The sequence below is a fragment of the Heliconius melpomene genome, chromosome 5 (assembly GCF_056956725.1).
Source record: "Heliconius melpomene rosina isolate 202511_hmr_F chromosome 5, ASM5695672v1, whole genome shotgun sequence".
NCBI lineage: Eukaryota > Metazoa > Arthropoda > Insecta > Lepidoptera > Nymphalidae > Heliconius > Heliconius melpomene.
In genome coordinates this window covers 3,431,428-3,448,480 of record NC_140393.1, presented here as the reverse complement: position 1 = coordinate 3,448,480, position 17,053 = coordinate 3,431,428, and the positions used below count along the sequence as shown (strand labels likewise).

The 17,053-nt window shown below is 31.5% G+C and overlaps 1 protein-coding gene across 1 annotated transcript in view; it reads right to left on the bottom strand.

Moving 5' to 3' along the window:
• Nucleotides 1–17,053, bottom strand: part of bowl (brother of odd with entrails limited) — a 36,442-nt gene that overhangs the window by 16,088 nt on the left and 3,301 nt on the right. The window contains exon 2 of the mRNA XM_085185813.1: nt 11,763–12,657. Coding sequence (XP_085041939.1) covers nt 11,763–12,643 — 881 coding nt within the window. The 5' untranslated portion in view covers nt 12,644–12,657. The remainder of the gene's footprint in view (nt 1–11,762; nt 12,658–17,053) is intronic.

Genomic DNA, 17,053 nt, shown 5'->3' with positions numbered 1-17,053 from the left:
GTACCTCTAGAGATTAAGGATGCTGCTCAGAAACGGTAATAAATAACGCGATTATTTCCTTTTGAACGAACTCAAAGGCTTCTCTTAGTTTTTTTGATAAAAAATCCAACGAAATATCACTTTTGTTATGGAATTAAGACAAACTTTAATCTTCATATTTAAAATGGAAATCAGCTTCCAAATAAATATATTATATGTCGAATTTATATGAATAGTTCAAAATGGTGGAATGTGCTAAAATATTTTATCGGTAGTAAATTTTAGTTTTAGTGTCTGTTGTTATATAAAATTTCAAGTATATAGGTATTTAAATTGCGTGATATAAGAAAAAAATAACATCTCTCAGTTACTGTCCTAACGTTCTATTCAATAAAACGACAAAATCATTGAATTCATAAGTGATTCTAGTCAGTTTCAGTCAGTGGGGAACTGATTATCTTAACACTAGGTTCCTGCCTACACTGCTGTGTGCGGGAAACAGCGTGAAGCTGATTATCACTTTGCATCCCGCAGGCAGAGGAAACCTATCAGAACCTATCCTTATCAGTTTACCTTTACAATAAATAATATGCATTATAATACCTATATTTTAATAATATAAAATAATGCAACAAATTAAATAAAAAAGTAATAAATACAATAAGTAAAAAAGTAATAGTAAAATTGATACAAATATAAAATATTTACCAAGAAAATTTCCTATCCAAGAATATTATATGGGGGAGGGCTGTACCTGCCAAGGACAACCGGTTAGGCGACGGCGATTAAACCCCAAGACCATCATCCACTCTACTACAGATAACATCATACCTTCCCTCGAGATCACGTATATATGATATATTTCCTTACTAATCTATAGAATTGTTGTAATATATAACTTCGTGCTTCTGAAAGTGCCCATATTTCTGTACTACGATCAAAAGATTTAATTTTTCATTATTATTGCCATATTTATTATAATATCTTATAGGATTAAATAGAGATATTACTTTAAAGGTCTAGGGATATCAGCTTGGTGGGCTAGTAAAGGGTTTTCTTTTATAATTCTTAAATCAATAAATATATATTTTAAGTACGAATAATTATTTTAAAAGTGGCTCAATTAGATTTTATATACCTATTGGATATCTTTTACTATCTTTTCTCTCATTAATTACTTATCTAGCATATTTCAGCTTTATTTATTACAAACATTTATAATTATGTACACATTATAATACATTAAATAAATTAATATTTTCTTAATCTGATAAGAAATCGTTTTAAGAATCGAAAATAATATGTAAATATAGAGAATTTCTACCTGATTATAGTATGGGTAGGTATTTGTGAGAGCTCCGAGCCGACATTATCTGAACATCGTCAAATGATTAATGGTCTTCAGAACGTCGCCTGGGATACCTTTCTTCTATATATAATAACAATGGACCTCGAAATATGTATATACTTACAAAAACTTGTTTTTGATTGTGAATGACACTTAAAAATACTGCCTACAGTACTGTTATTATGACGAAGTCTCAGTTTTAAAATAATTATACAATTTTCTTTTTTACGTTTAACTTAAAAGCTTATTAAAAGTAAATTATATTTTTAATGTACTCGTATTTATGTATGTATGTATTAAAAGTTTCTAGTTTCACAGTTTAGTCTCTACTTGTAGTTTCACAGTCATTCTAAAATAGTTCGAAATGGTTAAGTAAAATTAGGCATCGTTTTAAAACCTTTCTATAAAGACTGGATGACTCAGTAAGGTAAGTAGAGGGAACCTAGTGTTAGGACTCTCTTTTCCCCATTTTACTGAACTTAACCGAACTGAAAATATTACATATTTCATTTCCTCGAATAGGATTCGAACTCACAACCTGCCTACAGTCACACTTTGTTCCACAACTGACTTCTAACAATAATATTATTAATACATAATATATAAATATGAAAAATAATAATAATCAATGGTATCTAATATAGTAATAACATAGACAAACAGACGCTATGTCAATATACGCCAGTGTGGGCTAAGGCCGGTACTCGTTTGTTTGTACAACCGTCCGTCTGTTTGCTTTGCCTCCTCGAAACTACTCAGAATATTTTGAACGAATCTCCAGTCTTGAGTTAGTGATTTAGAAATGTCGTGTGAGAACGTTATGAGGTTTCTTTTAATAATTAACCGATTCAAAAATCAGGAGGTTCTCGATTCGACTATATTTTTATTATTGATATACTCAAAATTAATTATACTGGGATTTCTTTGTCTATACATAGACATAGGAATAGGAATATATATTACTAGCTATTTATTGTTGCTATGTTTTATTTAAATATTTTTAAAATGAAAAGTTTTTGATATCTTTTTGATAATAATTAGAACTGTTGATAAGATTTAAAATAATTTAAGTTGTTATAAAAGTAAATTGTAAATTCCTGATTATTGAGACCATCGTGGCGTATCGGCACATCGTGTGACTGTAAGCGTGACAGTTGCGGGTTCGATTTTAAATCAGAGAAAGATTTTTTTTCAAATATATTAATTATATCCGTATATTCATCATGGCTAACTAAATTATATATTCAAATATCACAATATGGAGTCATAACAGTGCTTATGTAAATGCCTATAAAATATATTATAATATGTGAGATTTCTAACACGTCAACGTTGAACGGGAATATTACGTGAAAACATAGTCAAATTGATACTTTTAACGTTCATTAAGTGAAAAAAACGTATCACATTTCATAATAACATCAAGAAACTAAAAAACTTAAGTAATACATACCTATAATATAATATAGGTAGAGGTAGATACAAAACCGCTCGAAGCAGACACGCGATACCCACCATTTTGACCACAGACCACGAAGTTTCTAAATAATGTATAAACCAAATAGGTATTGCTACTTACCACCAAATGGTTATAAAAACTGGATTAAGTAGCTGAGCTGCTAAATCCTCGATAAGCATATATCATGTCTGCCCACGCTGTTGAGAACGAGGTGCAGAATGCAAAATTAAACTTAATTGTCGTTAGTACAAAACTGTTAGTCCTACAAACTTGTACAGAATAAGCATCAGTTAAGATTTCAATTGTATAAACGTATATGGTATGTTGGGGATTTATGTTCATGACCAAAGGTGATGCAAGTCTACCTATATTTTTAAAGTAAAACTTACAAGATTTTTTTTTTGCTTACATTATTATATTGAATTTTTGTTTATTTTGCATAATATAAATATAAAAAAATAATTAAATTATTAAAAAAATATATTAATAAAATAGTTTTAATATTTTCATTAATATTTTAGTTGTTAAAATTATGTTAGCGTTAAGGCCACAAACTCGAAATATTTTTACCAGTCTCTTCTATAGACAAAGATATACAAATTACCAACTTAACGATATGAACTACATATATAAATATTAAAATAACATATTATTTACAACATTGGAAAATATTAAAAGAACATAAAGTTTTATCATACATTAAGATTAAGACGACATTCAATGTTGAATTGTATACATTCCTTGACCTTTTTACACAATGCACCTATTTTACGTAGGTATAAGTTAAGATATATATTTTTCAACTTCATGCTGTATTCATATAGCAGGGTGGGCAGAGGGAACCTAGTCTTAAGGCACATTGTATATTGAGTAGCGTAACTCAACGCTGGGCTCTGCCTTGGGAACAGAGTGTAAAATATTAACACATATCAATTCAAATCCTCGAGTCAAAATTGAACCCACAAATAGTGACACATTTGTGCCCCTACGCCATGAGGTCCTCATATATTATTATACATTATATGAGAAACTAGTGTGAAGTATCAATATATCATGTTCTCCATTTTTCACCAGAATTCGTCACATTGCGTGTTGAGTAGCGGAACCTAACGACCCGTTTTGCTTTACCAGAACGAGAATTTTCCTCGGTAATATTACAATAAGCTTACTAGAACATTTTTTAAGCTTCACACTGTATATAGTAAGGTAGGCAAAGGGAACCTGAAAACTTAGTGTTAAGACACTCCGTTCTCCATTTTCCAACGAATTCTGGAGACATTGGGTGGTTAATAGCGGAACTTAACGCCGCAAATTAAAACCGCTTATTTAAAGATAACAAACAAAACTACTCTGAAACTTAATGAGAAATTAAAAAGTTCGTTTCCACCCTCAGGACAGGTTTATTCGTGATTATTGAAGTATTATTAATGAAAGTGATCGTATCGAGCTCGCTATCTCTTGGTTTAATTGAAAATAATTACGATACAGTTGAGAGCGGCCAGTCGTGGCTCGTGGCGTAGGGACACAAGTGTGTGACTGTAAATGCGACAGGTTGAGGGTTCGATTCCCATTTGGGGAAATAATAATAAATAAATGGGGGGTGGAAGTGTCTTAATGGGAAAGGAATGTCTTAACACATTTGGTTCTCAGATGACCTGCTTAAAAAAATTTAGATAATGAGGCGACGTTCTGCTAAGAAGTATTGTTAAAAGCAACGTCTTACACTTATTAATTATTGTTATTACTCAGATTTTAGTTAAATTTACTATCTATGTAAATTAGAATTACGATATACCATTGTGGTACAGATAGGAATTGTCAGGCCTTTATGAGTGGTTGATTGCAGATTCTATTTTGATTCAAATAAATTATTTTTATTAATTAAAAAACAAGTGCTTAATTTTATCTTTCTCATCTGGTGCACAAAATTATAAAGTAAATAAACAATCTACAGACCGCAATTAATATTTATAAAATAAAGAATATTGATAGCACTAACAGCATTTAAAACGTTGTATCTCATTAAAAATATGTTAATTTTAAATGATTGGCTTACAATAAATATATGTTTATTTAAATATTAATACATATGTATATATGTACAAAATGTAAAACGTTATATATGATAAATTCAAGTAAAACTGACGTTAACATTTTTTTTGAAAGGGACTATAAAAGCGACAATGGGTTCGACTCCCACTTGAGAGAAAGAAATATTGAATATTTTCATTTCTTCATTATGATAGCGAGGTTTGCCTATCCTGTTGAGATCCGCACTCAACACGCAAAGCCTCCAGAACTCTGCGGAAAGTAGAAAACGAAAGTTCTCTATGTTTTTTTCTACAAATAAATAAGATTATTTTCTTCTCTCTTCTTTTACTTCCAGATTTTTGACAATATAAAAGTCCGTCAGATTTTAGGTCATTCAGCAACATGACTCCAAATGTTATAATATTCTATTTAAATTACATTTCATGAAAATTTCATTTCTGTGATACTATGAAAAAATAAGAAGATTATTATTTTTTTAATTTATTATATTAGCCCTGTCAATCTTCTCTTTTTCAAATGTCTATACAAATTTAGATATTATATATATAATCGTGTAATCTTTCAAACTTAAGAACGTATACAGACAGACAAAGGAATGTAACGAAGAATATTTAAAGTATGGAAATTTTTGGCAGACGAAACGGACGTTTTTATGTATATACATATATACATCTCGAATCAATATCACGCGAGTTAAATTTAATTGGTTCGAATTCAAAGACAAAAAAGTGTTTGGCAATCACGCAATCCACTCGTATCAATATATGTAATTTGAATAATTTGTCTACCTGTCCTTAGTGATATAGTAATAATGGTGCTGAATAAATTTGAAAATATTAGTTGGAAATGCATAGCTTCCATATATTAAAACATTCTTTGTTTTTTTCCTTCCGTAAATACTGAGGGTAGTTGTAGAGACATATTTTGTGTTGAGTGGTGGAACTAAACGCCGCGTCGTTCCTTTCAGATCCTGGCAAAAGCCGGGATTAATGCCAAAAAGAGGAAGACTGTCCCACTGGCACAACGACTTTTAAGAAATCGAGTATTATATTTTTCGTTGTACTTGATGTTTTTAATGTTTACAATAAGGGAATTTGAACTCGCTTCATCTTTCAAAAGATATAGTATTTTTTGTAAAACATTGATAGATTATTATTGGACTAGAGAATATGTTATTTATATACTGATGACTTAACTAAAAATATTTTCAAGCTAAATATTATCAAAACATTTTTAACTAAATTTCAATATAATATTGACCACATGAATCAAGCAACGAGAGAACGTTTCAAAAAACTTTCGTAAGGCAATAATATTTTAAATAGCCATACATATATACATACATACATACAAACAGACGAAACTAATTATTCTACGATCTCAGTCACGATTATTACCAAAACCCATCTGTACCCATCTACGGCAGAAACCCAAACGACTGGGTTAATCAACTCTTTTCCATAATGAACATCTATAAATATTGAATAATTAAAATGTCAATACAATATTCATTTTATTTTTTAATTTATAAGTTACATAATTGTATAGGAATTAGGAAGAAGGGTTACGTTTGTATTGATTGATCACGTTTATTCGTGTACTATAAGAAATCGTTTAAATATTTTGTTTATATTATATGAACTGCGAACTCTGGTGATATTTATTTTTAGACCCGGAAATTAATTATGTATTATATAAGAATATTCTTTAAATAGAATACTTGTTTTTTTTAGCTGTACTCTATATTCCGCATATAGCAAGGTAAGTAAAGGGAACTTAGTGTTAAAAAACTCCGTTCCCCACTTACCATCCTATTTTCGAGGCATTGCCGGTTGAGTGGGGAAATTCAATGCCTCGTTTTGCCTCGACACCATAGCGAAGAAGTGGAAATATTGATATATAATAATTAATTACCCGAGTGGAATTCGAATTCACATTCGTCGCGTTTACCATATCTTACACAATTAAAAATTAAAAATATTAAGAATAGTAGATAATAAAATAAAACGGCGCAGGCGCCCGACTAGCAACAAGGATAACAAAAAAACAACAATAATATAAAACCTCGCGTGGAAATGCTAATATCCAAATCGAAATCACCAACTGAATCGAATATTATAGATTCCTGCCACCAATTTAGGTCTTGTAAGGAAATAACCACGTTATTATAGCATTGGAATAAGATGATAATTTCTAAAGATATATCCGTAGGCGAAACTGTTGGGACCGAGTCCACCTGCCTTGATTTATTATGGATTCAGTATTAATTTGATATCCCTTTGCCCAAGCCCCTAGAGCGGTGGTCGAGCGAGGCCAGGCCGTCCATTATATGTGGTCTTGGAATATCATAATTGTATGCGTCCAGTAAAACTAAATAAATTAAAAAACACTTGTTATAGGTATATGTAGTGTAGATTCGATATTTGTATCTGTAGATTAGAATATATTGAAGGTTTTGGTTAATTAATGTTTGTAAATTTAAAGATTTGTTCTGTTTTGTTCTTTAGATTTTTAATTGAAATAATGTTGTTTAAATATATATCTAATATTTTTTATTAAAGTGAGATAATCTAAAGACAAGTTGACGACTTTTGATATAAAGTTAAATATCTATTTGAATAAAACATAGACTTCTTATGAAATTAGAACCTACAACCCCTATATAAACACACATGTGGTATTTCAATCGTCGTAGCTCAGGGGCAAAAGCGCGCGACCTTTAGAAGTTCAATTCCGACTCGGAATTAATTATTTAGTAACATGTTTATTTCTTCGCTCTGGTACCAAGGCAAAAAACACGGCGTTCAGTTCCACCACTCAACACACAATGCCTCGAAGATTCGGCGGAAAGTGGAGAACTGAATTGGAATACAGAGTGAAGATAAAAATAAAGAAATAATACTAGAGTACCAATTATCATAGTAGATGATAATATAGAAAAAGTAGCATAAAATACTAGTATGCTTTAATATTTTTATTGGCAAGCATTGATCGCATATGCCCCTATCAAATAGACAGGCAATTGCTAGCTATAGCAGAAGTACGTGCATTTTTACGTTCGTGCAGTCGATACAGGTTTGGAGTGAATACTTTTCTATCGTTAAGTGTTTACATCTCATCTGGTGGGAACTTTGTTCGTGTATTGATTAGATACAATCTTATTGAGATTCTAACTTTGCTTAATGGATACTATTTTATTTAAAAATTATATTCAAAAGATTATTTCATTTTTTAGTTAAGTTTTAACCTGTGATTTGTCCTTTCTTGTTCTTATATAGCTATCTTATATAATATAAATCAGCTTCACACTGTATCCCGCACATAGCTGAGGGAACCGAGTGTTAAGACAATTCGTTAGCCATTTTCCGCCGCGCGTAACTCAACGCCGCGCTTTGCCTAAGTAAAGTGTCTACACAAAAATATAAATTTAGTTAAATATTTAATTTCCTCGAATTGGTATTGAGCCCACCACCAGTGATTACAGTCACACCCTCTTGGCCCTGCGCCACGACTGGCTTGAAAACTTATAAAATGTAATAAACTTATTATAATAATCTTATTTCACAAAATAAATTGTAGATTAAGATTGGCGTTCATTACTTTTAAAATGAATAACGAAAATTGCTGTTCGAATATTCCGATAATACGTCTCCTTCTGATCGATATAAGATAAGAATGCTGTTTTCGTCTTATTTATTTATGTGGGCTACGTAAAGCCAGTTAGTTCTCATTTCGTATTCAAAATGCGTTTGATTTTTTAGTTTTTTTAATAATAATACGACGTTTTCTATATTTTGGCAATGTTTTTCTTTGAGTCAAAAAAAGTCAAATTAAATCAGCTTCACGCTGTATACCGTATACAGCAGGGTACGCCAAGGGAACCTAGTGTTAAGATACTCTGTTCCCCACTTTCCACCGCAGTTTTCGATCAATATTGAGTGGGGGGACGTCGGGCTTCTGTGCCAGAGAAAAGAAATTGAAATATGAATAAATAATAATTCTTACCCTCGAGCGGGCATCGAACCATCAACCGTTGCGTTACAGTCACACCCTAGTGCCCCTGCGCCATAAGGCCTCAAATTTATTCGAGTCGTGATGGAATATTTTTCGCAGAAACATGAAATTAGCTTGGAACGTCGTCCTTGGTGGGTCAAAGGCGGCTTATATGGATTTATATATATATGTATGTATTTTTTTCTTCGTGGGATATTAATTACAGCTTGTGTATGATAACCTGATATTACGTTGGTCCTCGATGCATCTCGAATAATAATATAACTTGTAATAAAAAATATTGCAATATTATGATCGACAGCGTGGGCTCTTAGACTATTTTGGAAATTTAAATTAAATAATAAATTAAAAGAGCAAAGACACTACAACGGAGTTGAAGTGTTTTAACACTAGGTCCTCTCTGTCTGCTCTGTTATATGCGGGATACAAGCTAATGTTAGATTCTAAAAGCTTTTTTTTAAGTTATTATGTGATTACATTAAAATTGACTTTTTGTCATTGCCTATTGAACTGGCCGAGAGATGAAAAAATAAATAGCTCGGCGATTTAATGGGTGTGCTTTGTGGTACTGTTGGAGCAAAAAAAATTAAGCAGATTTTTTTCGTAAATAAATAATTTTAGTTTTGTATGCAATTTGATGTACTGATTGATATTCATTATTTTGCATCGTAACGCTATGTTTTATTTTAAATGTATTCTATTAATTATCAAATATATGGTACATGTAAAAATCAACGTATTTATAGAAACATTATTAATATTACTTAAAACTAGAAAAAAAAATTGAATCAATTTAAAAAAAAGTGTAAACAAATTTTCATGCGGACCGTACCAATCCCAACTTCCATTACCAAAGTACCAATAGAAACGGATGAGTCATCGAATTTTAGACTAATTACAGATCGAGAGTAAAAAACACGTAACTCAATGCGAGACGAATATCTCAAGACGGGCGTTAAGATTCATCAAAAATCTCTAAGTCCATGTTTCTTGTGTAGGTTTCTAATTTTTATCTTCAGATTGGAGATTTATTGTATAGTGGATTAGAATACTTTCATGTTAAAATTATTACTAAACTCTTTAAAGTAATTTTTCTTATATTTTTTATATCTATTCTTTTTTTCTTTTAGCTTCCTAGACATCCTAGTACAAAGACGATACGTTCCCATTAAGATACTTGCGTTCCCTACTTTCCAAGAAATTCTGGAAGAATTGCGTATTGCGGTACTCAACGCCGCGCTTTGTCTCTTTACCAGAGCGATTTCTCTCGGATAGAAATCGAACTCATAATCTATCGTGTTTACAACCGCAAGTTTGTATTGGTATCTATTAATAGATATAATATTTTTGTTTATTTCATTTATTAAACGTGCCTAAAATATATACATAATAATAATTTTTATAACTAATTATAAAAGTTATTTAGGGAGCACATGTGTGTAACATACTAAAGAAAAGTAATACCATTCGGAAGGATTAAAACTGAAAATTGATACGAGACTCCGGCCGGTTTTTATGATACAATAAAATCATTTGAGCTCCAAAAGCCGTCGACCCTATCCTAAGAAAACGCTTATAAAATTTGTATTTTGTAGGATTTATTCTCATATCTTATATTTCTCATAATCGGATTACAATTATTCTTCTTAGAGTATGTGGTGCGATGTAAGGGAAGTTACGTAAAGCTTTTGAATAATTTAGTCGAATCAAGGTAATGTGTTGTTAAAAATTGTGAAAATATACATAAAATGGATTTAAAATATGGCTTATGTGTTTTGAAATATAGTGTTAGTAGATTTCTTATCTTATGTGTAAAACACTTAGACAAGAGATTATGTACGTGTAAGTACAGTGTTTGAGGCCAGTCGATGTGCAGGGGTAAGAGTGCGACTGTAAACACGACAGGTTCTGGGTTAGATTCCCAAATGAAATTTTAGTTTACTTGCTTGAAACGAAGGTAAGCACGGCGTTGAGTTCCGCCACTCTACAACCTCCAGAATTAAGTGGAAAGTAGGGAACGGAGTACCTCAACATTAGGTTCCCTCTACCTACCTTGATATGTGCGGAATACAGCGTAAAGCTTAAAAATGTAATAAATTATCTAAACAAGTAGCTATTTTCATATTTATACAAAAAGTAGTCAAAACGTTTTACATAAATTACTTATTAGATTTATTTTCTTCCTCGTTACTGACTAATGCACGAATCAAATTAAAAATATCTCATCGAAGCAGCACAAAATGCTATCCTATTTAAATAATAGCTTGTAATAAAAAGTCCAATTAAATCTTTTTTGATATACCAAAGAGCGAACGAACCAAACTTTTTATAGAAACTATAAATCTATATTTTATAGATGACCAACTCAATAGATCTGTGGGAACGCAACAAATAATGTTCAATTAAAAAATCCTTTATATAGCTGCAATCTATTAAAATTCAAAGGCTTTAGCACGAAAATTTAAATATAGTTAGAAGTTTTAAAACCACCCACTTTAAAGCTGGTTAAGAGATAAATCTTAAGAATTTTACTGTTTGAAAGGCTAAAACATGATTACTGGTACTGTCATTAATTTAAGAGCATTAGTATTTATTTATACCTCTTCAATCAAGATAGATAAATTTCCCAGAACCTGTACCTACTACGATTGAGAAACTTATAAATATTTCAATTCCAAGTAGTCGAGCGGATGCGGCCACAGTCGGCTTAACATCTGCAACTTGAGTTACACCGGCTGTCAGTTACGTGCATATAAAATGGGCCTTTATATTTACTATGACCAGCCTTGTAGAAAATTAAATACGAATATGAAAATGGTACCAGCTTCCAAAACATATAATTACGTGCCGTCCGCATACAGTAATTATAGTACAGCAAATTATAATTATATATAAATATGTATGACTCACCTATGGTCACGCAAGTGATCCTGTCTTCGGAATGCTTTCCCGCAAATATCACAAGAATATGGGCGCTCGTCTGTGTGGGTTCTTTCGTGGATTAGCAAATTATAGGATTTTGTGAACTGGCGATTACAGAATTTGCAAATAAATTGCTTTTTGGGCCTCGAAGCTCTTCCTGGAGCTCGTAACAAACGTCTGTCAAGATGAGGGTGCATTTGATGGGGACCAGCCCCTGAAGGAAATAATCCAGCACCGGGAAATGTAAAACTATTAGCAGTTGTTGGTGAAGGGCCTGGTGCACCAAGAAAAGCTCCAGGTGGACCGTAAATTGGAGGTTGAGAAGACCCATCCGACATCATGCCTTCTATCGATGGTGTTCTGTGATGAGGAAGCAACATTGCTGCTGCTGCTTCCCGTAATGCGACTTCTTTTCTCTTTTCAACCATCATAGCCATTAAATCGAAAGAGTTTCTTTTCGAAAAATTCCCCGATGCTCTATCTGGTGACCCTTTAGCTGAGTCACTTCTATCTCTTTCTAACATTCGCTCTCTTTCCATAATTTCGGATGGTATTAGTGGAGGGTGCATGTCATTAGGATACATAACAGGATGCATAGCTCTTGTTGGAACTACAGGTACAAATGCTGAGGATTCTCTGTGATTGGGTGCTAAGAGAGATCCTGTAGTCATTTGGCGATGGTACGGTAAAGGTGGTGATTCAAAATTTCCGTTAGGATTCCGTCCATTAGAGGCAGGCCGCTGAGTTCTTTCGGCGGAATTCGCAAGGAATTGGTCATGTCTTGAACGTGGAGGTGCGTTCACAGGGCTGTCGGTAACTGGGCGAGGTGTAGTGGCCCTCGATACAGCAGTTGCTCCGTTATCAGACATAACGAGAAGAAAACCTGAAAAGAGCAAAATAAAGTGGTAAAGGTTATCTGCCAAATAATATCAATATCATTTCTTCAACTTAAAACCTGATTTACGCTAAAAGGTCCCCGTTACCTAAGTAACACAAAAAGGATTTTTTCATTGGTTTCAATTACGATTAACGGTGTTGATACAATATTTTCAAAAGATCATGTAAAGCTATATATTCGTAGCTTTATTGAAATATTTATTTTTATTTTTTAACATTATCTTCAATATGACAACATTTACTGACAGGATCTAGTGATTTATTTCTCTATTCTCTACAATTACTGTACCTTAACCATTCCTATAAAAGATGTTAATTTTCAAATAGAGAAATATAGAAACACAGTATGTTTATGATATTAATTTTTTTATTCTTTATAAGTCGTTCTTAGAAATGAAAGATAGTGCCATTTCTTAGTTACAGTCTGTCATTTAGTGAGGCTTTTAAAACGAAAAGCGCAGTTCCAAAGTTGATTCTTATCTTTATAGCTTTCACTTATGGATCGTAAGACAGCCTGCACCGTACAGCCAGCGTGCACCACTGGCCGGTAGGTACGTAAGTGTTGAATACAGAGATTTATGGATCGAGATGAAATGCTTAATTAAACAACTCCACAGTGTTTCTCTTTAATGATTACTAAAAAAACTGATTTCTTATCATGAAACCTGGCTTATCAAGATTTCTTTTTAATATTTCAACCTGTTTTTCATTTTAACTACCCTTATAATAAATTCTCGTATAATTAAATTGAAGTTGGATTTTAATATTTAATCTCTTCTCAATTTAATTATTTCAATACAAAACGTCTATTTTGTTTTATTTATATATTTCTATCATTATGTAAATGAAATGTGTAACTTCATGCATCATTCAACAATTTATTCCGAATAGTATAAACTTTTTAGCTTCTGGTGATATCACAGAATGTTAATGACAGCCGGGTTTGGACCGATGCCGATATAAATGTCTATAGTTGATATGTTGCTATCGATTGGCCGAAATACCTGTTATTTTTAAGGAATCTGATTCACAGATAAATAATAATTAGAAGTATAATAAATTATCCTATCACACTTAAATAGAGGTTGTTATTTTTAGAGGTTTTGGTGAATAAAATGTTTTAAAATATATATTTTTTTAGCTTGGCGCTGTATCCTGTACCCAGCATGGTAGGTAGAGGGAACCTAATGTTAAGACACTCCATTCCCCATTCCGTTGAATTCTGAAGGCGTTAGTTAAGTGGCAAAACTCAACGCCGAACTTTACCTTGACACCAGAGTGAAGAAATTAAAATATGATATATTTCCTATACTGTAAACGTGAAAAGCTGCGGGAATCGAACCCACAATTTATCGCTCTTGTATATATTTCTTCATATATTAGTCTATCGAAAAGATAACAATATTCTACATTTGTTTACATAACACTAATAACATTTTCAAGATTGCTATTCTGAGATTTACGACGATTGTGACGACTACCAACTGAAATGAGCGATGTAGAGGACAATAAAACATTCATTCTCTGTTTACTGCCCATAACATATTTTATTTCTACATCCTGTTCTACGAAGATGTTTTTATACTAACTCGATTTTAAAATAATTAAAAAAAAATAACCCAACATATATAACAACATAATTTACATTAAAAAAATCAGCTTCACGCTATATCTCGCACACAGCAAGGTAGGCAGAGGCAACATAGAGTTGAGACACTCCGTTCCTCACTTTAGGAGTAAGGATCGAACCCACAACCCATTGCATTTACAGTCACACCTTGTGCCCCTGGGCCACGACTGCCCCTAACATAATCTAAATACTTTTCATTATCACAATTTAATAGTACAGCAAAAACCAATTTTAACAAGACTGTACCGGCTATAAATTTGAAACGAAAAAAAAAAATAACTTTTAGAATCAATTTATTCAAGCAAGATCGAAAAGAAGGCAAACGCAAGGCCCACATTTCACTACATGTTGCCCGTTCTACCGTAAAAGCCTTCTGAATCGTCTTCCCTTTCTCTCATATGCTTTTTGTGTTTTGTTTCACTCCCACTAAGGTAAAGCCTGATCGAGTTTCTACCATCTTACTTGCTCCGAAGCTGTAAAACTACTTTTATCTCTTTTGGTTTGAGAATTTAGATATGAATATGTATGGAAGTACTGCAGTAAGTAATGCCTTCGGTTGTAATACTTTTCATTACAATAGCATAAAATTGTAAAGGATATTTAAAATGTATATATTACAAGAGATCTGTGGGAAGAGGTGAATCTTTACGTGTATTTACTCGTATATTTTTAGTGTAGTCTCGTTAAACTTTTTGTTTTTATAAGTGAAGTGAAATTTAAGAACTATTTTTAAGATTTATTTAGCTTTCTGTATTAGAAGGGAATATAGTATCAAGAAGATTTTTTTTGAGTTCTGCTCGAATTCGAGACATTGAGAGTTGAGCAGCGAAACTTAACGCCGCGTACTTTCAGTATTAATAAGTTATATACTATTAATTTCTGTTAAAAGTCTGAAATTCAAATCTACAACTATAATATTACCTATAATATTGTCAGCACAAAATATATATTAACATTTATCTAAAACCATAACAAAACCAAAAAAAAGTTTACCTAATTAACGTCTAATGCATTCAATAAATAAATCCCTACTCTCGTATTATTTAAATTACATTTAAATGTAAATTTATTTAAATAAATGGATCGAGATCTTCCACAAATACAGTACAGTCGAACTAAATTCTCACTGAATATTTCATTGCGATCTTGATATTATGTAAGCAGATGAGTTCAGTATTATCACCCAATAAATTATATGGCCGAAGAACTCCTTTAGAAGCCCGCTTAAATTTGTATGGGAATATAACATGCATTTAAAATGCACATACTGTGTGTTCTTGTGAAAGTTTAAATCGATAGCGATATATCGATATGTGTAACACATCGAGCTTTCGATCACACGTTAGTTTTAAATAGAATCGACTGATTTTAATTTAAAATCGATTAAGTTCTCACATATTAAATTCATTTGTACCTTAGTCTACTGTATGTATTATAAAATGAATTTGTATCTTAAAAGTATACTGTAGAATCAATACTAATTATGACTTAAAAAATACACATATCTTAAAATAATTTTTTAGCTTTTATCATCTACAGCATTTGAGATAGAATCAACAAGAACAAACAGTGTATAGTTTGTTTTTCATTCCAGCACTATCAGAGATCTGGGCCAGTTCGATCTGGAGGCACTAAATCAACGCTACACGAACCTGTCTTAGGATTTGGTTCGTTAATCCTTTGAGGTTGGGGTTGATGACTCCAGGGTCTGTCACAGGGTTTTTTTAATTAAAACTGATAATTCTGTATCAACTTTGTTTTTTTAAATGTCTCGCTAACATTGTTACAAAACCTATATATAGATTTGAACGAAAGAAAATGCGCATGCGCATAGTTTTTACAACATTACATTATAAATCTATGATATGTTTGGCTTTATTGTAATACATATTATATATATATATATATATATATATATATATATATATAGTATAAACGTTCCTCTTGAATCTGTTTGCCTGTCTGTAAGAATGAAAATCGCAATAAAATAAATACTAAAATAGAGAACGACCATAGAAGCAATTTTAATTATAAAACTTTGTTTAATTTTTTTAATTTAAATAAACTCGTTTATTTTGAAATTTTAAATTAATAATATGACCTTTGTTATTGCAAAAACGTAAACAAAGAGGTTGAATTAATGAAGCTATCATTTTAAAATGCAAGGCTGATTGAGTCTGTTGATAAGTAAGTATATAATTCATCAAAAAAATAAACCATATGCTGATTGTATAAATAAGATATGAAACTACGAAAGGCAATTATCTGTGGTATAGCAGCTTTCATTTAAAAACGACTCTTACGAGATTTTTTGTATCCTGCATGTAGTAGTTGGAGGGAGTCTAGTGTTAAGACACTCCGCCGTCCATGGCGAAGTGTATTTTAATTGAATTTTTATTTTATTAAAGCCATTTTTACTTTAAATAATAGTTTTAAATATTATTTTTATTGGATGCCAAAGGTGCTACAGGTAAATAGTCTATGCCTAAGTTTTAATTAATAAATATCTAATATTGATTAAATAAACTTATATACTTACATATAATAATAGCATTATATACTCCTATATAAGTTCTTCAATTGTAACTTTTAATATATTCATTAACATATAATACATTGTCTTAAAATTTTCTTTAGTAAGGTTTACTTTTGATAGAAGACAAAATGTCTAACACAAACCTAATTATTTTTGCTGAATAATCGGTAACAAAAGATAGAAATCGATTAATTACCTATGTAATTAAAATCTCTA